At 35.2% G+C, this 22,647-nt stretch overlaps 1 protein-coding gene across 5 annotated transcripts in view; it reads right to left on the bottom strand.

The window, feature by feature from the left end:
- The window catches only part of BCAS3 (BCAS3 microtubule associated cell migration factor), a 710,433-nt gene that overhangs the window by 363,093 nt on the left and 324,693 nt on the right, over window positions 1–22,647 (bottom strand). For 3 of the 5 annotated variants that reach the window (XM_008011209.3, XM_037993644.2, XM_008011214.3), the window contains exons 16-18: window positions 20,668–20,818; window positions 9,607–9,651; window positions 1,248–1,372 (exon numbers count right to left, since the gene is read on the bottom strand). In XM_008011209.3, the coding sequence (XP_008009400.2) occupies window positions 1,248–1,372; window positions 9,607–9,651; window positions 20,668–20,818 (321 nt within the window). The remainder of the gene's footprint in view (window positions 1–1,247; window positions 1,373–9,606; window positions 9,652–20,667; window positions 20,819–22,647) is intronic. The other 2 variants (XM_037993643.2, XM_008011216.3) reach the window with 1 other exon arrangement.

Raw genomic sequence — 22,647 nt, 5'->3', positions numbered from 1 at the left:
AAAGATAATAACCACAGTAGTCCCTCCTTAGGTGCGAGTTCAGTTACCCAGGGTCAACTGCGGTCCAAAAATATTAAATGGAAAATTCCAGAAATAAACAATTCATAAGCTTCAAATGGCAGACTGAGTAGCGTGGTGAAATCTCTTGTCCCATCTGTCCTGCCTAGGACATGAATCATCCTTTGTCCAGCATATCCACGCTGTATATGCTACCAGCCCATTAGTCCCATAGTACCTGTCTCAGTTATTAGACTGAAAAGCATTGTACCATATAGGGCTCCGTACCATCCAAGGTTTCAGCCATCCACTGGGGGTCTTGGATATATCCTCCACAGATAAGGAGGGACTACTATATATTAATTCAAAGGAGCAATGGTAACCACAAAAACTGAGCCTTATTTCTCAGTAGTAGGCTGTTTCCTTTTTTGGTTTGTTTGTTTGTTTGTTTTTGAGATGGAGTCTTGTTCTGTCGCCAGGCTGGAGTACAGTGGTGCAATCTTGGCTCACTGCAACCTCCGCCTCCTGAGTTCAAGCCATTCTCCTGCCTCAGCCTCCCGAGTAGCTCGGATTACAAGCGTGCACCACCACACCCAGCTAATTTTTGTATTTTTAGTAGAGACGGGGTTTTACCATGTTGGCCATGTTGGTCTCGATCTCCTGACCTTGTGATCCGCCCACCTCAGCCTCCCAAAGTGCTGGGATTACAGGCATGAGCCACTGCACCTGGCCTTACTTGTGTTTTTAAAACATGGCAGAGTTGTTGCTTTTTTTAATGTGAAGATTTTTAACATGAGAAAATCTGGTTTCAAACTCTGATTCCACTGCCTAACTAACCAGTGCTTTTAGCTAAGATATTTAAACTTGCTGGTCTCAAGTTCTTCATCTCTAAAACAGGGACAACGAGGCTCTTCCTCTCCATCCTTCATAGACAAGGGGTGAAACTAGCTTGTAAAAATGTAAAAGGTATAAAATGGGTATAGAATTGACAGCACTGAGATCACCTGTAGACTGTCACCAACAAAACAAAACAAAATCACTCAGTGGGCAATTCACTTAACGTTCATACTGAGAGGATACTTTTTCTTCTTGACTAGGCTTGAGCAGTTGAGGAGTGACATGCTAATTACATAAAAAAAATTGGTTTCCAGACTACTGGGTACAAGATTATTCTAGGGGAACTGCTAACAATTTTCCTTAAGAAGCAAAAATTACAAACACAACATTCATTTTTCAGTCAAAATACATACCTTTTTCTCTTTTCAGACCTGCATTATTTGCAAACCATGACCTGGATGTTCCGAAGATAGCAGCCACACAAAATTCTCCGCCCATCGATTTGCTGGGTGAAATTTGTGGAGGAGGTTTAACTTTGCTTAAAAAATAAAATAACAGTAAAAAACAATTATCATGATGAAATGACACTCCTTTAGGTAATGACAGTTTTTTCTTTAAATTCCACCCCTATTCAAATCCTCCAATATGAACATGCATTTTGCCTTAAGTAATAAATGGTGATGTGAGACTATGTTCTGGAGTAAAAGTAGAATTATTTCAAAGTTCCAGAGTTTTATAAAGAGAGCAATATTTATAAAACCAATAAAAATCAACTCCTTTTTGAAGTATGTGCTGGCAAAATCCAAGTCACTTCTTTTCAGATGAATAACACTTCCCTAGAAATTTCAAAGTGAAGCAATAATACCAGCATGAACATCTCACAATAATAAAATGGTTTATCACTTCATTTATATATATATTAGGTTGATGCAAAAGTAATTGCGGTTTTTGCCACTGCCTTTAGTGGCAAAAAGTGCAATTACTTTTGCACCAATCTATAAGATGCAGGATTAACAGTACAAATGAATGCAGACAGCATGGATGAAAATGAGGTGATATAGAATGAAGCCTTGAAAATGCTCTCTCAGCCACAATGCTATAGAGAGTTAGACAGTGTAAGGGGAGAATACCTAATCATCTAACGCAATTAGATTCACTGATCTTCCTGTTGTCTCTTTTTCTTCTTGGATTTGTGAAAATGATGTGTCTATTTTTGTCAGTGAAAAAGACCAAGGTGGAGTTATATATCAGTAGCTTCTCAAACCTCAGTTTTTTCTGTTGCTCATATGTCTGAGGACACATTTCGTAACTGCCATTACTTCCTGTCACTGCCATTAAAAAGAAGTTGCTCTCCTCTGCTTCCACAAATAAGTTTTCATACTCAGCTTCTACTATTGACCTCACATCTTTTCAGTCCCTTATTTCTGTTCTCTTTTGGTTTATGAAGGGCTTCCCAAAGCAATTTTGCCAACCACCTTTGATAAATTATTTTCTCTAATTCATAAACCAGTAGCCTCATTGTGCACTGCTCAAGATGACAGCCCAGGTAGGAGACAATAAAAACTAGAGCTCTGATGTTCCCCTCTGCTAGTCAGCCTCCAACAGCAAACATTGCTTCCACTTTATTTTGCTCAATTTTTGATTCCCCTTCATCCTTTACTAAAGTATGGTGGGATGGAAAGAGATGGTTTTGGAGTCAGGAAGAAACATGTAGTTGAATCCCAGTGCTGTCACCTCTGAGCTGTGTGACTTTTGGTTATTTAACCTCTCAGAGCTCAGACTACTAATATGTAAAATAGAAATAGTAATGCCTACTTCATAGGATTATTTTAATGATTATATTGTCTCAAAGCACTGTCCCCAGCTCATAGTACCACCTGAGGACTTCTTAGGAGTGCAAGCAAATACTCATAGACCCCATCCCAGACCTACTAAATCAGAAACTCTGGGAATGGAGCCCAACAATCTGTGTTTTGAAGCAAATCCTCCAGATGATTCTGATGCATGCTCAACTCTGAGAACCACTATATTAGACAAAGCAGGCAAAGTTCCCAGGGCAAATATACTTTCCTATATCACAGTACTCAGCAAATACTAACTCTTCTATATGGCCCTCAGTCCTAACCTAATCTTCAAAAAAAATCAGACTTTGCTTTGGTAATCTCAGTTTCCCAGTTCCTATGACATTTTAAATAGTCTCTCAGACATCTTATTTCCTGAGACTTGTTTTAACATCTTCCTCTAAGGAAGGCTAAGTGTGGATCAGAGGCAAATATGATTGGTCCCTTTGTCTCCCCACTTTGAACAAAATCCATAGAAATGCATATTACTATATATGAAAGAAACCTCTTCTACCATTAATATTTCTTAAAACACTTCTCATTATTCCTGCAACAAAAAACATCCACGCCTAAAATGTCAACCAGTCACAGTGAGACTTCCAGTGACAGGGAATAAAGACATCGTTTTTAAATAAAAAGTTTCTGTGGGGAAATGAATCTGGCTCTATAAACTGTTTCACCTCTTCATACTTGCATCTGTCACAACTACAATAAGCTGCCTCCAGAAAGGAAGACTCTCCTCTGCCCTATACCTGAACAAATATGCACCCTCCCGTGATATCTGGGTCACGGACATCAGAATTGTTCTTTCTGGTTATGATGCTCTCTGTTGCATTACCTGAGAATATAAGGTTTCTTTCAAAGTTTTTATTTCCATCACTAAACTACTATCATTGAACTGACAAATTCCTCTAACTGGTATCTTAGAGGTACCACTGGTTATTTTTTAACCCTTAGGAGTTTTGGGAGAATGGCGCTAGGGGAATGGGAGAGAGAAAAGTATTGTAGAATTTTTTTGAAAGCAGTCTGCAATTGTGCGACTATGTGCTTTTACTAGAATCACCATCAGAGAACAAAGCTACTACAATGTACCAACAAGCTTCAATGGACAAACTCAAAGCTCTTTGCAAATTACTGGATGTCATTGTTGTTGTTTTTAAATCATGTGGTAACAAGTGAGCATGCCTCTTCTTAAGAGAAAATATGGTCCCTCTGAAGTATGCATCCTAAACAGACTTAAAAGTAGTTGCTTCCAGGCCAGATGGCAAACTTTCTAACATGATAATAAACAGTAGAAAAATAGGCTGGGCACAGTGGCTCATGCCTGTAATTCCAGCACTTTGGGAGGCCGAGGCAGGAGGATCACAAGGTCAGGAGATTGAGACCATCCTGGCTAACACAGTGAAACCCCGTCTTTACTAAAAATACAGAAAAAAAAAAAATTAGCCGGGCATGGTGGCAGGCGCCTGTAGTCCCAGCTACTCGGGAGGCTGAGGCAGGAGAATGGCGTGAACCCAGGAGGCGGAGCGTGCAGTGAGCCGAGATCGCGCCACTGCACTCCAGTCTGGGCGACAGAGCGAGACTCCGTCTCAAAAAAAAAAAAGAGAGAGGACATCAATTTAGTTTCTTGACATACAAACAATATTCTTTGTATGTTTACTAGCTTACAGTCTAATCAGCTCATGTCAAAAGCTAAAATCTCTTATACATCTATAAGTTACATACAATTCTGTTTTGGAACACACAAGTAAAAAGCATCAACACAGTGTTATTTTTACATAAGCTCAGTATCTCCTACAGAGAATAAGTATTTTACAGTAAAACTATGCTTAATTTCAGTAAAGAATTATCATTTTTATTCTTATATTTCATCATTTCTTTTTTCCTCTCATAGGGCCTTAAATTCCATTAGTAAAAGTCTGTGTTTATTAAGGCATCAAAGGAGTTTTCACCCTGAAAATAACTTGCTATCTGCTACATAACATAGTGTTGTGTGTTGGGTATGAAGCATATTGGGTAAACACATTCATATCAAGTTATTTCTATCATCAATCTATAATCTGGAATGATCGTGGTATTTCAGCAAAATAAAAGCATAAAAATATGTGCGTGTCTTTAAGATTTGCAGAGGAATAAAAAGGAGAAATAATCTAATAAAAAGAGCATTATGAATAAAATATCTTCTATGGGATACATTCAAAGCTAGAAATTTTAACTTGGGTTCAATCTGCCCTTCATCCTAAGTTTTTAAAAGTCCAAGAAAGCTTGGCAGAAGTAGAAGGGCTTTTCTAGCAATATGCCAGTGACATACCACGTATGAACTTTTCCACAATGACCTAGAATATTTCTATCACAAAATAACCTTTTGTTGATGGAAAGATAAAACATTGAAAAATGATACATATGTGAATGTATTAGAAAAGTGCTAGCTTTGTATATTATGTAAATTTACAGATAGGTGACCCAATCCTCATAGGAAAGAACTCCAATGCTAACTTTTTTTCTGTCTTATTCTCAACATCTCCCTTTCTCCTCCAAAAGGGGTCTTTAAAAAATCTCATTACAGAACATTTGCAAGTTTAGAAAGAATTTCTCTGGGTGTCTGGATGCCTTCTCTCATTTATTTAATTATTTATTAAGTTAATAATAAAATTATATAAAAATATTTAAATTTATATTGGTGCCCAAAAGTTTAACTGTATTGATTATGTGGACTCATCCATTTTTTAAAAATGGTTATACATGACAACAAGACATACTCCTGATGGACTCCTTTCTACTGATAATTCATGCTCCTTTAACTATCCTTAGCTTTTCATACATAACCCCATGTTCAATAATTTTTAAAAATTTGACTTAACTTCTGAGCAAAAAATAAAAGAAAAATGGAATGAATCCAACTTTCCGCATCTCAGAAAAAATGACAATCATAAAACATCATATTTACTAAGCCTGATACGAATCAATGTAATCAAAAGAAAAACAAACACACAAGCAAACAAAAAAAACCAAATAACCAAATCAACAAATAAGATGCTAAATTAAAAATCAGGGGTTTAATTCTTTGTCATTTCTTGTGAGGAAACGCTTAACTGTCTAACCATAGAACGAGAATCATTTTCACTGCAATCAGAAGAAGTTGTAGGGTTATTAACATTACTAGGACTTCAAAAATATTTGCAAAGGCTACTGAAGTTCCCCATTTTTCTTCCCTTGGGCTTTATACGTAATCCAGCCAGGTCAACATATTGAATTTCTCTGGCCTATTTTTTCTCCACATTCAACTGCAAAGAGAAAAAAAAAAAAGAGTACAAAATTCTAACGATATCTGCTTAAAAACTACAGGACAATGATCTCCATCTGAATAGGACAGATGTGAAGTATCTGTGGACAGCATGATAAGCAGCAATGTGCTCCAGTGCCTTGTGTAGAAGGACACAAGCATGGAAGGAGCTAACATGAGACGGAAGCACCGTTTCTTTTCATTTTTAAAACATAAAAGAATAGCCAATGTTTCAGTTTAAATGTAAGACCCAATATTGATCTAAGTATTACAAGTGGTACAACAGCTTTCTATAAAAGAAGAAAAAATATTCTTTATATTCTTTTAGAAGTTTTCTCTCATTCTCAATCTTAGTTTCTAAAATAAGACCTAAATGGGAAAACTGGAAGCATTTTATTTCAAAGAACTAAAGATATTAATAATCTGTCTAAAATTATTCTATTCTTTCATAAATTTTTCTTAAAGGTCTAGCAGATTTGTGTAAATGTGGCAGGTAAGAATAAATTCTCCTCTCCATACAAATTGTACCTTTCAAAAAATAAAATCATAAAATTTTAAAATAATTAAGAGAACAAGATTAGTTTTACATGAACTGTTTATATCTTGAACAAAACTCTTAGAAAATGCTAGTTAAAACTTTATAAAATAATATGAAAATTGTAATTCTTTAAAATTTACCCCTATAAAATATGAAGACATTTTAGGAGGAAGAAATATACTCATATGGACTACCCATTGTCTACCTGTCATGTATATTTTTTGATAAGCAATTCAAAAATAACAGTAGCTTAAATACTGCATGCAGATTCGGAGCTTGATACATTCCTATTTATTTGTAATATTGAAAGCAAAATTCAGATTCAAAAATTCACACTGGAATTATTTATCTTAAATTCCTATGTTAAAAAAAGTATGTTACATGTGTAATTCTTTTGTACTAGGATATTTGAGTTTGGATGATTATTTTATATAGTCATCCAAACTCAAATATCCTAGTTAAACTAACCTAGACGACACATAATACCAGGGAAGTCCAAAGTGACTAAAATGTTGAAGACGCATAGTTTACTTTTGAACAAGCTTATGTTATTACCAAAGGGAACAACTTTATTTTATAACTGACTCATCTGAAAGTACATGAATGTAAAGGACTAAACCTGTTTAATGGAGAATAAAGAACTGGCAGAAATTGGGATATACCAAAAGCAAATTCTTAGCTAAGTGTTAACATTGCAACTTGAAACTAATAAAAAGTTTGTAGAAAATTTACATTTCATTTAAAAATCTCATTTTTCATCCAAAATACCTATATTACCCTATAACTGGATATACTAAAAACATATATATTTAGCATAATGTTTTATTTCAGAACAGTAAATAAAAACATTCTCAGATTGAATGCTAAATAACATGGAAAAATAGCAAAAACTATTAAAACAAAGGAGCTCTTATAAACAACATGGAAGAAGTTGTCAAATTTATATTCATTTGCTGCCTTAATTTGAGGTTTCATTAAGATCTTAATGGAAAAAACATGCACCACTGAGAAAGTAACATTTTAAAGAAGGACCTTTTAGTCTAGTATAAGTGACTAAAAATGAGTTTCTTGTGAGCTAACGATGGCATCAAACAAACCACAAAGCAGTCTTCTAAAAGACAGGCAATGATTTAAAAGTCTACTATATTTCATATATCCCTTTCTTTAATCTGGCTCTTTTAATCTTGTTTCAACCTCAAATCATTTCTGGTTGACAAGTGCTTTTGCTTAAATGTGAGGAGCACACAAGCTGTTGGAGGAATGAGCTTTACTTACTTAACATACAACAGTTGTTATTCCATCTTTTACTTCTATGCAAAACTTCAATCTTTATTAACATACTAAAACTCCTTGCTTTGTACTTAGAAGAATTTATCCTAAAATGGAATTTAATTCTAAGTTTACTCTACAAAGAAATTCTGTCATATGTTGAATGTGGCATTTAAAATTCACTGATCACTGGAAGGCTCATAAGTAAGATCTGTGTATCTTATTTGTTTTTAGAAGACATCTGGTTAACAAAATGAATAAAGATTGACTTTCATGAGATTTATATTCATATATATCCTGAATTTGTTTAGAATAGTTTTGAAAACTGTGCCTAATTATAGTTTTCAAGGAGGAAAATTTTATGTTGATTTGTTTTATGTCACCTATTCTTAAGTGATAACAAAATTTTCCGATCTTCCTATGGCATATAAACATTGAAATAAGTTTGTGTCAAATAATAATTAACCTTAAAGAACTATTTAAGCTATTTTCTGTCCAAGAGAAAAAAATATTGGATAGTTGAGTTTGGATGACTATATAAAATAATATAAAACAATACTTTTTTTAACATAGGAATTTAGGATAAATAATTTCAGTGTGAATTTTTGAATCTGAATTTTGCTTTCAATATTACAAATAAATAGGAATATATCAACAATGAATGTTTTTTCTAGTGTAATAGAACAGTATGAACAATCCCCAGTCAACAGTTATGAGAACTACACATATTATGTGCAGAACTCTTTTCAGTATTCTGACTAAATTAATAAAATTAATATAGCTTACATTTCTCAAAACTTCACACTGGTTAACATATCCTTAAAAGTGAAAAACATAATCTAATTTAAAGAAGCTTCTTTTGAAACATGGTATTTTTCCCTGAAACTGGAAAAGAAACAGTGGTAGCAGCTAATATTTACCGCACATTTACTATGTGAGGTGCCAGGCACTGTTACATACTAACACATACTGAGATATGTATCAGTTTATTTAACACTCATAGAGAGTCCATTACGTAGGTACATTTAATACATAAGGAAATAAAAAATAGAAAGGTTTTAGAAAATTCCCCTTAAATCATATAGCTAGTAAGTGTGTGAATTGGGATCTAAGACCCACGCGGTCTGACTCTTAACCATTAAACAATTTATACCATTCTTAACACATTCTACTTCCCATCTTTACATGAAAGTATTAAACATATTCTAATTCTTTTCTATGACCTTCCTGTCTAAGACTGATAAAGCTGTATTCTATGCATTGGTATGAAATAATTTATTAAATAATTAAGCTACGATGAGTATGGGCTAATAATTCAAAATAATAAATTATTTACGAGGTTTTATGTAAAATATATATTTTGTCATTACGTAGCTTCTTAAATACCTAAACTATTCAAAAACACAAAACAAAATGCAACAAAAACTTTATAAGGCACTTTTGGTATACCTTAAATATATTTATATTTCAAAGTAAGTCATGTCCTCAAATGCTATGCATGATATGTAGGGAACTTCTAACGCCATAATACTCAAAGCTTTAAACTTGGGTATTAGCCTTGTCTTGTAATATTTATGAGCATTATGAGAGAATTCTTCTATTTAAAAACAATTCAACTGTTTTTTTTTTTTTTTATTACTTTTTAAAGAATGAAGTGAAACCAAGAAAACCACTTTTCTAAAGCTTAAATATCAACATTCATGTTCCGTCTACAAATTATTCAGTAACTTGGTGCATCTATCTGTGATCAGGCCATGCAACTGGAAATAAAACTACAAAACAAATTACTTTTTGAGAGTACAGCAAATGAATGAGGCATGCGGGACTGAACTGGAACTCACCATGGAGCTTTTATGGAAAAACACCCCGCTCCAAAGAGATAAGGCCTTCATGGAAAAGGGGGAAAAATGCAAAAAAATTAGAGAAAAACTCATTTAACATTAGCAAATACATGTATATCATACTGTTATAGAGTATGGATAAAAATAACTAAAAAATTAGTAATCATTTACAATTCTGCTGTACATACTGTCTGATATAACCAATGAACAAAATGATGTGTAGTAACAACGCCCTTAATTTTCAGAGTTAGGGATTCAAAATTTTCTATTTCTCCCCCTTTTCTGGAGTACCCCTGTAGTATTTCTAAGTCAAAATAAAATAAAATTCACTGCTGAAGCCCTTTAAAACAAAGCATAAGTTAAATGGGATAACCAGATGGAGAAGAGTGAGATCAATAGCAACCAATGTGTGGCTGTGTGACACAAAATGGTTAAAATTAGCTAAAAAAGACTAGATAAAAAATTTGACATGACATTGTCCACTTTTCACTGGTTCCAGTCCCAGAACCACAGAAAGAGGCACATATTTTGCAAGTTGCTTATTTATTATGTGTTGAATTGTATATTGTTGGTCAAAGGAAAAAACACTAAGTACAACTAGTATAATTTTTCTCTATTTTTGATCATAATCCAGGAAATTAGGATGTCTCTTAATAGTGGTATAAGAGGTTAGCTTCCTTTACCTGGTCTGCACTAGGTTAGGTTAGTACACAGTAAACTAAAGCTACAATCACGTGTTTTAAATATAACTGGGATATAAAGTAAGACTTCAATGTTATACATATTTATTCTCAAAATTCTGTTCCCAGCATTTAAGATATGCCATGCATATCTGCACATAAAGAAAACTGAGTGATTTAATGGCATCCAAACCAAATGGCACTGTAACATTTGACATTTGGAAGCCATAACAAATGGAGGAGAAAAGTGCATTGGTAAAATGTGGGTATTTCCTTCTTCAAAATTGGTTCTAGAATTTAAAAAAAAAAAAAAAATCCTGCTGATTAGCCTTAACTTTTTCCCAGTAAACTGAGTATATTTGACCAGAAAGCAAAACTTGAGAAAAATGTTTTCACGACAGTGAGTACAATTTTGAGGCTTGAAGCGCACTGTATACAAAGAAAGGAATACAGACAGAAGAAACTGAGGTAGAAGGAAAAATGGGACAGATAAAACATAAAACAAAATTTTAGAGATGATGCTAGTGCCAAGCAAGGATAGCTCTCTCTCAGTTAGTAATAAGAACATATCCAGCAATACGATGGCAGCATCCACATTTAAAATACTAGATTTTAAACTTTTTTGACTGTGAACCCATAGAAATACATTTTAAGATATAAGCTGGTATGTGCATGAGTACACATAAACAAGACTGAAGCAATAATTTAATGAGTGTGTTATTTGTAATAAACACTATTACTTAATAAATAATTTAATGAATGCATTATTTGTAATAAACATTACTATTTTTTATTTCAGTGTTTTATAAACATTAATGTTGGGATTATGTTACAATGCAGATAAATGCATATTCTAACACAGTGCATCTGGCTGGGATCTGAGATTCTGTATTTCCAATAAGCTCCTAGGTAACAGTAATGCTGCTGGTCCGCAGAACCAGTGGCAGAATTGCATTTTATTCTATTCTACTTCATTAAAGAAAAAAAAAATGTTGGCCATAATCTTCTTATATGATTTCATGACTAATTACCTCCAAACCAAAATGTTACTAGAGCTCAGCTTGCAGTTTGACAAACACAGATTTAAATAACTAAAACTACTTGAAGAGTACAATCTCTCAACTGAACAGTGAGCCCGTTCTGAAACGACAGGAAAAGGAATGGTTCAAGCTATTCCTATATGCCTACAAATACCTCTAACACGAAAGGTTTTTGTTGTCACACAGTATACAACTTCTCTTAATTTTACCTAATTAGGAAAGACGCCTGAAATAACCAAATTGTCCAAACGATTCTGACAAAAGTGACTGTAAGCTGGAACATCCAGGCTTCCGTTGCTCTTTAGTGTACATGGTACCTACTCAGGGTAGTCTCCCATCTCATCCAGGACATCAGCATACTGATTTATCATAAAGAATTTAGAAGTTTACCTTAGTCCTTATTACTTAAAAGGTTTCTCCATTGATTGCAAAAACCAAACAAGCAAAAATGAAACAAAAACTTCAAGTGTCTAAATACTCAAAAGACCATCTGATATTCCCTACCTGTAGCGTCAGTAAATACCTTTCTTCCAGGTTTAGGTTTCCTTTTATGTAAAAAGGAAATATATGTTAGCCAAAGAAAAATACAGAAACTTAAAAAAAACAAAACAAAACAAAAAAAACTCTAGATTTTCCTTTCCAGGCAGTAACATGTTGCCAACAAGATTTCTCCAGTGACTTCCTTGTCCCATGACCCTAAAATGCACCGTAAAACTCCAGACACTGTAGTTTGCAGGCCTGTACTAAATAAATAACATCATTGTTAAGTTTGAAGACAATAAGGTTCACTATTCACAATTTGACCCACTTGTATTAGTTTAAAGTTGTCCTACTTCAATCAAACTAGGATTCACTGGCTAACAGAACTCATGGAGAAAGGGGGCTGGAGAGACAAGGTGAGAACCTGGTTTAGCATGCACACTTGGCATGTATAAAATCTATACTCACCCACCTCTGGCCTAGTCCTACAAGCTAGACTTCTGCCATATACACGTAAAAGAAGATCCACAAACTCCAAAGAATTATAGTGACTGATGTAATTACTATCTTTGTAAGGGTAGTGTCAGCTGTTCTTTTGAAATGTGCCTGCTTCATCTTTCCTCAGCAACAAAGGAATGAAAATATAAAGTCACGAAGTACAAATCCATGATCCAGCTGTCTTCACCTATGACTTCCCTCTCCCCTCCCAAAAGTTCACAGCTGTAGTATTGTATTAAAGCGAGATGAGGGTGGAAAGAAAAAAGATAATATGAGTGGGAGTGTATACTGAATGAAATATTCTCTGTATTAACACAGGCAACCCAAATTACTATATTCAAATCTGAATAATTGGTGTTTTCCAATCACCACTAAATTTTAGCAGGCTTAACAATTCTGCCATATAAAACCTACTCAATTTGTCATAATTATACCCCTTCTGAGCTGAATTCTGATTTTTAAATCTCAGGAAAATGTGGTAAAGAGACTAAAAATCCAGAAATATTATAGACTTATGTATAGGCCACCGTGAAATGACCTAGCCATTAGTTCTCAAAGGGTTTCTTCAGGAGACTCCCAGAAGATAGGAAAGAATTATGTTTTATAATATACCATAACACCATGTAAGTCATTCAACTGACTCATTTTGTTGAATGCCACATGGTACCACAAAGTCTTCAATCTTACTAGCTGAAAACAAGGCAAATATGAATAATTTTTTTAATACGAGAAAAAAGTAAAACTAGATTTGATTTGAAATCCTCCAATCCCCTATAATCTGTTCAAGTTCAATTAATCATGTCCTAAGACAATTCAGGCACTGCCACAGAACAGACATCAGAATAAGCCTATATAAATATTAAAAGTAATAAACAGAGATGAAGCAGAGAAAAAGCTATACAACATTGTCAAATATTGAAACAGAGCCATATTTCTCTAAAAATAAATTCTAGGGACGCTAATGACTTCTAAATTCTGTGTGCCTTCTGTTAAAACAACAACTGAAGTAAACTCGCATTTCCCACGTGCATCTCAGTAAATTATTCCTAATATCATTTTTAAGTTCTACTTTGAATTTTTCATTAATTTTAATTGCTCCCTACCAAAGAGACCTATGGTATTATTGGTAGTCAACTATTGATCTGCAGGGGAAACCGAAGCTAAAACAGACAAGTGTCTAATTTGAGACACACATGATACCCAATTTTAAATGATAAACTCAAGATTTAGAAGATTTTCATTAGCAGGCTGAGCAGGGTAGCTCATGCCTATAATTCCAGCACTTTGGGAGGCTAAGACAGGACTGATTGAGGGTAGGAGTTCAAGACTAGCCTGGGCAATATAGCAAGACCTCATCTCTACAAAACATTTAAAAAAATTAGCCGGGTGCGGTGACATTTGCCTGTAGTGCCAGCTACTCAGGAGGTTGAAGCAGGATGATCACTTGAGCCCAGGAGTTTGAAGATACAGCAAACTACAATCACACTACTACACTTGAGCCTGGGTGACTTTTCATAGGATTAGGAAAAAAAAACATTGATAATGTTAAAATTCTGTTATATGTGGCAAAAAAAGAGATTAACACAACATAAATAATGTCAAACTTCTGTAGAAATTTATGCCTGCTGACTTTTAAAACTATGTATAGGCCGGGTACGGTGGCTCACGCCTGTAATCCCAACACTTTGGGAGGCTGAGGCAGGTGTATCACGAGGTCAAGAGATTGAGACCATCCTGGCTAACATGGTGAAACCCCATCTCTACTAAAAATACAAAAAAATTAGTCGGGCATGGTGGCGGGTGCCTATAGTCCCAGCTACTTGGGAGGCTGAGGCAGGAGAATGGCGTGAACCTGGGAGGTGGAGCTTGCAGTGAGCTGAGATCATGCTACTGCTTTCCAGCCTGGGCTACAGAGCAAGGAAACTCCATATCAAAAAAAAAAAAAAAGAGAGAGAGAGAGAGAGAGATACACACACACACATATATAGTATATAGTAGACATCATCCAAAAAACATTCCCAGATTTATGATAACACGCAATGAACTATAGTGTGGTTTAAGTACTCCACTGATTTAGCAGAAAAATTGGAACTCAAACTATGTTAAATATACTGCATATGTAGTCACATCCATATATATTCCAATGAAAATACGTGGTCCATTATTTAATATCTGGAACCGAACATACATTGCTTAGTTATGAAGAATTGGTAGTTACATAAGGCAGAGACATGAGGTGGGGAATTACCCAAGCTATTATATCTCTATCTGGTGGGTCTTTCTCCAAATATTTCCAATTTAATTCTCCAAACTTTGTCTATAAAGTTTAGGGCTCAGGCCAAACTGTAAATAAGCCAAGGTGTACCTAATTGAATTAAAATAAGGAATAGAACTTCTGCAAGGCCTAGTATATGCCAATATCATTTACTTGCATAGCCAAGTCTGATGGTAGATTTGGTCTACAAATATCAACTGGATGTGTCTGATTAAATGCTATTTAATGCTTCCATTTAATATCATTTAAAAGCATCTATGCTTTCTAAGTGGGGCCTGTGCTCATCAGCACTGGCTTACAGCTACTCAACAGTCCTGAGACTCAGAAATGGGATCGAAGAACTGGTAGAAACTCATACATGATAAGAATAAAAGATTATAATCCATATATATAAACTTTTTTTTCAGGTGAAGAAATTTACCTAGGACACACTAGCAAATAGGTGGTAGAACCCAGATGAGAAGAAGCCAGGGCCTCAGACTCCTAATTCAATATTTTTTCCACTACATTACTTAACCTACTTCTACAGGGTGCATCTCAAGGTTCCTAATAACCGCCTAAATCGTCACAAAGAAATGAATAATCATAGCCGGGCGTGGTGGTTCATGCCTATAATCCCAGCACTTTGGAAGGGTGAGGCAGTTGGATCACTTGAGACCAGGAGTTCAAGACCAGTTTGGGCAACATAGAGAAACCCAATCTCCACAAAAAATACAAAAATTAGCCAGGCATGGTGGTGCACACCCACCTGTAGTCCCAGCTACTTGGGAGGCTGAGGCAAGAGAATCACTTGAGCCCAGGAGGCAGAGGTTGCAGTGGGCAGAGATCACACACCACTGCACTCCAGCCTGGCTGACAGAGCAAGACTCTGTCTCAAAAAAAAAAAAAAAAGAAAAGAAAAGAAAAGAAATGAGTAAATATAAAGATGGGGAGGGGGAAAGAAATTAGGAGCTACTTCCATTTAAGGAAAAGGAAACCTACAAGAGAGCAAATCATCCCATGTTTACTTCACAAAAAGTGGTCTACCTACTACGAGCAAGGAAGTAACTTCATTTTCAATTTTAATATTTTTTATTCCCATAGAACTACCTATCATGACTTTCTTTTGAAATTTACTGTTCTTTGCCTGTGTCCATAAAATAATTTGTATATATAAATAATTTTAGATCTAAGCAGATAAAAGTAAGCTCATTGATGAACTTTTTTTGTGAATTGTTACATAGAAAATATTTTTTAAAACTTGATCACTCACTTGATAATGCCAAACATCTATGAAATGCTGCTAATAAATCCCTACTACAAAAACCTAACATCCAAGATATGGAGCAACCTCTTAGCACCTAATTTCACTTGTAAAAGATTAGGAGAACTATTCTTACTTATATATGATAAGAACATGATGGATGTGATAACCTGGTCTTTTTAAACCTCCAGTCTTAAACTGAAAGAAAACAGAGTCTGTTTGAATGGGTGATTATTGGAGCCAAATAATTTCCAACACTTCTTTTACCTCCATCAATGTATACTGTCACAGAGTTAAGCAGCAGCTGTTGCCAAAACAGGCCTTATTACCTCCAAGTGCTGCTTCAAGGTACTGAACAAGAAGGTGTAAATACATCTGTCTTCTGCTATTTGTAGCTCTACTGGCTTCATGTACGTCTTGCAGTGAGACAGATGGTCCCTGACACTGCACAGGCTTTTAGGCATATGTATTTGCAAACATAAGAAAGCAGATGTTGAATATGGTAAACACACGATTTGTCCCCTTAAGGTTTAAGTTGAGGCTTCTATCTCAATTTGGATATTTAATTACTAGATCCTAGAAATCTTTAGAAATCTCTACTTTAGAAATATAACACTTTATGGTTATTTTATGACTATGTGCAAAATACCTCGGACATAGACCAAGTGGAAACTTATCTAACCTAAGTACATAATTTTACCAACTACATTATCAGGTATATTGAAAACAGAATATAATTTACCTGTCTATAAGTGGGTCACTCTGGGTTCTCTTTCTACATAAGCCATGTCACATACTTCTTGTTGATTTTATTTTAAAAATACTGGGAAAAGAATTTTATAAAATCAAAGCTTGAGGAAATGAGAATTTACAGAATAAAAAGAGACACGGAAAATGAAAACTCTCATGTGCTCATCACCCTGGTGACGTTAATGGAGCCATCAGATTTCTCAGCAAATACAATAAAATTTAATGTCAATAATTAATGGAAATTAGCTAACTCCAGTCTTAAGAATTTGTCATAGTAAAAAAAAATTTAATAAAATAAATATAGCCTTTAAAATCTAATACGATAAAAGCTAATGGGATGAAATATTGTCTGAGATCTGCTTCAAAACTCAGCATGTGGCAAAAATGAAAATTCACAGAATATATTTGGTTCTCACAAATCAAATATTACTTTTAACAAGGCAAAATACATGTATTTTAGTGAAAATGTTAAATTTTAAGATAATAAAATCATATATTATATTCTGAAAACTTTATGATTAAATGTTTGGATAACTTATAGTAAAAGAATGATCAGAAAAGTCAATAGTAGTTTCCAAGTATAATCAACAAACTCTTCAGAGAGTGGCTTAAGGAGCGTTCCCCAACCTTTGTGACACCAGGAACAGGTTTCATGGAAGTGTCACCTCAGATCATGAGGCATTAGATTCTCATAAGGAGCGTGCAGCCTACGTTCCTTGCATGTGTAGTTCACAACAATAGGGTTTGCACTCTTATGAGAATCTAAAGCTGCCACTGATCTGACAGGAGGCAGAGCTCAGGCGGTGATGCTCACTCACCTGCTGTTCACCCCATGCTGTGCGGCTCAGTTCCTAACAGGCCAGGGACTGGTACCAGTCTGTGGCCCAGGGGTTGGGGACCTCTGGCTTAAGGATATTGAATTTTGTCATCTAGCAACAGTCAAGTATAAGTTATGATTGACCACTATCATCAAAGTCTTATCAGTTACTGCACTCTATATTAATAGGAAGGGATAAAAAATGGTAGATGGCGAGAGAAAAAAGGAATAGTAGGTTGGGTAATTTGTAGTACACTAAAGCTACGCTACAAGTAGAAAATTCATTGTAGACAATTATGTGGAATTAAAAACACTAATCAAATACGTTCAAGATCACTTCTTCTGATAAATGTACTACAGTTATATAAGAGAATGTCCATGCCTTTAGAAATTACACATTGAAGTATGTAGGGATAAGGGTATACTAAGTCTGCAACTTATTGTAAGACAATTAGGAAAAACGTAACATGTTAGTGTATACACAGGCAGAGGGAGAGAACGTGAATGACATGTTAGTGTACATTCAGGCAGAGGGAGAGAATATGAATGATAAAGCAAATAAGTTGATCTATTAACATTTGGGGCCGGGCGTGGTGGCTCATGCCTGTAAAACTAGCACTTTGGGAAGCCAAGGCAGGTGGATCACTTGAGGTCAGGAATTCAAGACCAGCCTGGCCAACATGGCAAAACCCCGTCTGTACTAAAAATACAAAAATGAGCTGGGTGTGGTGGTGCACACCTGTAATCCCAGCTACTAGGGAGGCTGAAGCAGGGGAATTGCTTGAACCAGGGAAGCAGAGGAGGTTGCAGTGAGCCGAGATCACACTACTGCATTCCAGCCTGGGAGACAGAGCAAGACTATGTCAAAAAAAAAAAAAAAAAATTGGGGAATTTGAGTATACAAGAATTCCTTTGGATAGTCTTGGAACATTTCTGTAAGTCTGAAACTATGTCACAAATAAATTAAAACCTAGTACTCATTGTGTGACAAGTATCAATTATTCTCTCTGAACACTTCAATACAAGGCATGCTAAAAAGAATTTGAAACCATGGCAGAAATGAAATGGTATGAATTGAGATATAAAGCCTAGTAAATAATATGATACAAGTATCTTAACTAACATTTGTTTCAAAGCATTATAAAATAACTCAAATTGATAACACTTCCCTTATAAATAATTAAATTGTTCATAATACAACAGAATGCTCCAAAAATCTGAGAACAGAGAGCAAACTTTTATAAGAAAAGAAAACATAAGAATTTTATCTAAATTCATAATGTGTGGTAACACAGGAGGACACCAAATGACTAACAATTTCTATTCATCTTAGTGTAGAGAGAAATGCAGTAGTAAGAGGGAGACAGAGAGAAAGACAGCAAGAGATTTTATCTTCTTATGGAAAATTTCAAATACTACTTAAAAAAGTAGACTCACTTCCTATCCCTCTCCATAAATATTATGAATTAAATTCTAACATCATATCATTTTATGCACTAAACTTCAGTTACTATTTCAGAGATATATTTGGAGAAGCTCATTAGAAAAAGAGAGCTAATTCTTTGCATTATAAAACAGGACAGCTCTTATGTTAAAATTAAATAAACACACACCAGAAACAAAGCACCAGAATATGCTTTTATGACTCCAGGAGCCTTTCGAACCTTCTTAAATTTCCCTCACTCTGAATATAAAATTAATATACAGAGAAACAATTTTGAGGATGGTATCACTTAGATTCAGGAAAGACAGGCTAAAATCTGTAAGTACTTTGGAGAACTGTACAATGCTGGAGTGAATCAAGATGATACAGTTATGTACTGACTAACTTCAGTAAGTAAAAAAGAAACTTTAAAGTTATGATTCCAGATTTAGTCCCATTTTTTATTCTACATCACAGGAATGTAATATACAATGAAAAAATAACCTAATTGTCAATATAAAGGACATAACCTCTTCACTATTCACAGCCATTATTCTTAACTTATTTTAAAATAAACTAACAGAGGAAGAGAAAGTTGAAATCCAACTTAAGATTATACTTTTGCTGGACCCAAGAAGTTAAAAAGTTGAAAAAAATTAAAAAGATATACAGGCCAAATTATTGGTGCCTTAACATGTCTGATTTGGGATGAAGTTTTGCTAAAAAATACAGCAAATGCCACAGACTCAATTTTATGTCTGCATGCAGCAACAGGATCTCCCTATACACAAACACCACTCCACCTAGCTACAGGGTCAGTTTCTATGTTATGGTGATACCTGGAGCTCAAAGGCCTTATCCCTGAGACTACTGAGTATTTCTTCTCACAAAAGTGACCTCTGTAAACACATTAATACTGAACACAACAAAATTAAGATATATTGACATAGCAGCCAAATAATTTAATATATTCCTTTCATTGGAAAGAACTTGAGGACTGTTTGAGGCCAGACAGGGTTTTTGCCTGACTACTTTAATACAGAAATGTAAAAACATTGTTCCATTTCAAATTAGGTTAAACTTTAGCATTGCTCACTATGGAAAACAAGTAATTTGCCTATAAACATACACATTTTCTGATATAAAATGGATTTCCAGTGTTAACATACAATTGAATATCTAATAATGTCTTAGACCTAGCAGTTTATTTTCAAGAACCTAATGAAGTGATAATCTTATATTCCTAAGGAGTAGCAAATTGCTAAAATAAGCACAAATAAATCAAGTGAGTCATCAAAAGTCTTTAAGGAAGTTAATGTCCAATCTTAATAAAGCCAAAATCTTAGTGCACTGGCTTTGAAAACTACCAATAACATCACATTGTCCTAACACTAACGACAGATTATTATATGTAAATTATATCTCAATAGAGATGATTTTTTTCAAAGCATTAAAAAGACGGTTGTCATCTAAGGTTCTCTCCGTATTTGTATCTGTCAAAATTTGGGAGTCATTTCAAATCCCGAAAGAGCCAGGAAAATGAAACTGTACTTGCAGGCAAAGCCACAAGGCAGTAAGGGTAAGACAAAGTAGATGGATCTGTTTTTGATTAGTCAATACTAGTTTTCACAGCTTGTCACTGCTTTGTTTTCTCGATGGATGTGTGTATACATGGTTGTGTGCAAGTATGTTTGTGCAAGTTTTATGCTTTGTACTTAATCTGATGCCATTAAGTCTCATTTGAGCTGGAAATGAAGAACATAATAAAAACCACACAAAGAAAAAGTATGTTTTATTTTTATTCATTCAACCCTATAAAACAGCTGTTAAGAAAGCACCAAGCCTGAAGCCTTACCCTGTTCGTTTGGTGATGGTCCCCAATGTCATTGGCTGCTTGATTTGTGCAAGAGGCATCACTACCATCAAGCTGGGGAGAGGAGAGAGTCGAGGGTTGCCAGGGTTGTTGTTGGTAAAATTGTTATAGGAGTCTTGGCTGTTCAGTTTTCCTACAAAGAGAAAAATAAAGAAAAGCATCACCGAGGGAAGTTTCCTAACTCTGATAGGGTTTTCACTGACTCCAGTAATCATTTAAGAAAGGCATCAAAGGGGCTGGGTGCGGTGGCTCACATCTGTAATCCCAGCACTTTGGGAGGCCGAGACGGGCAGATCACGAGGTCAGGAGATCAAGACCATCCTGGTTAACATGGTGAAACCCCGTCTCTACTAAAAATACAAAACTTAGCCGGGCACAGTGGCGGGTGCCTGTAGTCCCAGCTACTCAGGAGGCTGAGGCAGGAGAATGGTGTGAACCCGGGAGGCAGAGCTTGCAGTGAGTGGAGATCGCGCCACTGCACTCCAGCCTGGTCAGCACAGCGAGACTCCGTCTCAAAAGAAAAAAAAAAGAAAGAAAAAAAAAAGAAAGGCATCAAAGGTAGAATTGATGCCAAGAGAATTACAATTATGTGGATGAGAAGAAACCAAACTATTCTTGGAGAGCTGGATGGCTCATGCCTGCAATCCCAGCACTTTGGGAGGCCAAGGCAGGAGGCCAGGAGTTTGAGGCCAGCCTGGGCAACATAGTGAGATCCCATCTCTACAAAAAATATCAAAAATTAGCTGAGTATTGTGGTACACGCCTGTCATCCTAGCTGCTCAAGACTGAGGCAAGAGGATTACTTGAGTCCCAGAAATTCAAGGTTACAGTGAAATATGACAGCACCCCTGCACTCCAAGCCCAGGTGGCATACAGAGACCCTGTCTCTAAACAAACAAACAAAAAAGAAGTATTCTGGTAATACCAAGTGTGACTTAATTATTAACATATTTCAGTCTTTGGGAATTAGGGCTGAATTCCTTATCTTTCTAAAGACAGTTAAGGTGGTTTGTTGCCCTGCTTAGGTCCTCACATCCAACACAATCTGCTAGTTCCCCCATACCTTGTCAATTTCTAAACAAAAGCCAGCTGGGCTTTTCATAGGGATTACATTTAATCTGGAGATCAATTTGGGGAATACTGCCATTTTAACAATAATATGTCTTTTAATCCAAGAACTTAGGATGCCTTTCCATTTACCTAGGTATTCTCAAATTTCTTTCAATGTTGCTCTGTAGTTTTCAGGGTACAAGTTTTATACTTCTTTGGTTAACTTACTACTAATTATTTCATTCTTTTTCATGCAATTTGAAAATGGAATTGTTTTCTTAATTTCATGTTTCAGATTATTCATTGCTAATGTACAGAAATATAGGTAACTTTTGTATACTGATCTTGTATCCTACAACTTTGCTGACTGAACTCATTTCTTAGTTCTAGTAATTTCTTCTGGATTCCTGAGGATTTTCCACACACATAATTACATCATCCTCAAAAAAGAGATAGTTTTACTTCTTTCTTTCCAGTCTAGATGACTTTTTTTTTTTTTTTTTTTGCCTCACTGACCTACCTAGAACTTTCAGTGCAATGTTGATTTGACAGAGGAAAAGCAAACTTTGATTTATTTTTCGCTCATTTTTGTGTATGTAGTGAGAGTTGAGGTTCATTGTGTTCTTTTTTTTAAAACATAGATGTGTAATTGTTCCATCACCATTTGCTAAGAAGATTATCCTTTCTCCTTTAATTGCCTTTCCATGTTTGTCAAAAACCAACTGACCATATACGTGTGGGTCTATTTCTGGATTGATCTATGTGCTCCATTGATCTATGTAGCCTTTCAGTAATACCACATTTTCTCAATTACTGTAGTTTTCTAGTGAGTCTTATTAATTGATGGTTTATAGAGAAAGTATAAAAATTACCTCATTTTCTGTGTTACGGAGTAAGCCAGTGCCTGTAAGC

The sequence above is a fragment of the Chlorocebus sabaeus genome, chromosome 16, assembly GCF_047675955.1.
Source record: "Chlorocebus sabaeus isolate Y175 chromosome 16, mChlSab1.0.hap1, whole genome shotgun sequence".
NCBI classification, from domain to species: Eukaryota; Metazoa; Chordata; class Mammalia; order Primates; family Cercopithecidae; genus Chlorocebus; species Chlorocebus sabaeus.
Note: the sequence above shows the minus strand (reverse complement) of the source record. Positions and strands in the feature narration are given on the sequence as shown.